General features: G+C 61.9%; 1 protein-coding gene across 1 annotated transcript; it reads left to right on the plus strand.

Annotated features, from left to right (window-relative positions):
* Positions 1–99: 99 nt before the first annotated feature.
* Positions 100–413, plus strand: MNEG_6972 (hypothetical protein; the record flags this gene model as incomplete). Its single annotated transcript, XM_014044556.1, has 2 exons — positions 100–105; positions 189–413. 2 exons carry the CDS (start codon positions 100–102, stop codon positions 411–413), a joined length of 231 nt encoding a protein of 76 aa, XP_013900010.1.
* Positions 414–1,088: the final 675 nt, after the last annotated feature.

Raw genomic sequence — 1,088 nt, forward strand, 5'->3', positions numbered from 1 at the left:
CCCCCCACTGTTGCCCTGCTGCACGAGCCAAGCGGATGCAAAGCACTCCCTGGCAAGTATACAGCGGGGACTTCTTGGCGCCACCACGCTGTGCACTGGATGGGTGTGCCACGGCAGTGCCGGCCCTTTGGTTGGTTCGCAGTGTTTCCTCCTCAGACCTGCGCACCCGCTGGCCCGCCTCCACGCAGAATATGTGGGAGCGTGAGGATGGAGTGCAGCAGGCGCGGGAAGCGGCTCTGGCGGACATTGAAAGGCTGGAGACAGGCGAGGCCTTCACGCTGCTGCGCCAGTCAACGGGAGGGGCGGCGGCGGCGGCGACCGCGGCGCCAACGGCGTCAGCCGCGGCTGCGCGGCCAAAGGTGCTGGCTACTGGGTCGGCCGGGAGCAGCGGCAGCAAGCAGGCGGCGGACTGAGGCAGGAGAGCCAGGGGCACGCACTGCAGCCGCCGCGGCGGCGCCTGCATTGGGTGGCCGCGTTTGTGGGGGTGCATTCAATAAAGTTTACGCGTGGCACACAGCAGCGACATGACGACATTGCTGCAGCAGCTGCACCGTGCAATGTGGTGTCACCTGCTGTCAATGGCTTCATGCAGTGTGATCACTTTTTCAACAACATTGGATTGTCAAATCCTTGCAGGCGCAATCTGTGCTGCTCGAAGCCAACCTAGCACCTGGCTCAAGCCAGGGTTTGTGCAAATTGGCCATGGTACCGGTGGTGAGCACAAGTCTGGCACACATGCATGCGCACGCACACGCGCACGCGCGCCCCCCCCCACACACACATACACACACGCGCGTGCGCGCGCGCAAACAACCCCCACACACCACGGATGTGCACGTATGGGCAGCCGCGCACACAATCAACACGCTGTGCCGCTGTTAGCCAGGCAAAGGCGAGACGACGAGGCAGACAAATGGGCTCAACACTCAATGAAATCAGTGAAGGCGCCGCCAGCAAGTTGATCCGAGCGCTGCTTGAATTGCACAGGTGTGTGTGTGTGTGTGTGTGTGTGTGTGTGAGCGTGTGTGTGTGTGTGTGTGTGTGTGTGTGTGTGTGTGTGTGTGTGTGTGTGTGTGTGTGTGTGTGTG

The sequence above is a fragment of the Monoraphidium neglectum genome (assembly GCF_000611645.1).
Source record: "Monoraphidium neglectum strain SAG 48.87 unplaced genomic scaffold scaffold01190, whole genome shotgun sequence".
Classification (NCBI taxonomy): Eukaryota; Viridiplantae; Chlorophyta; class Chlorophyceae; order Sphaeropleales; family Selenastraceae; genus Monoraphidium; species Monoraphidium neglectum.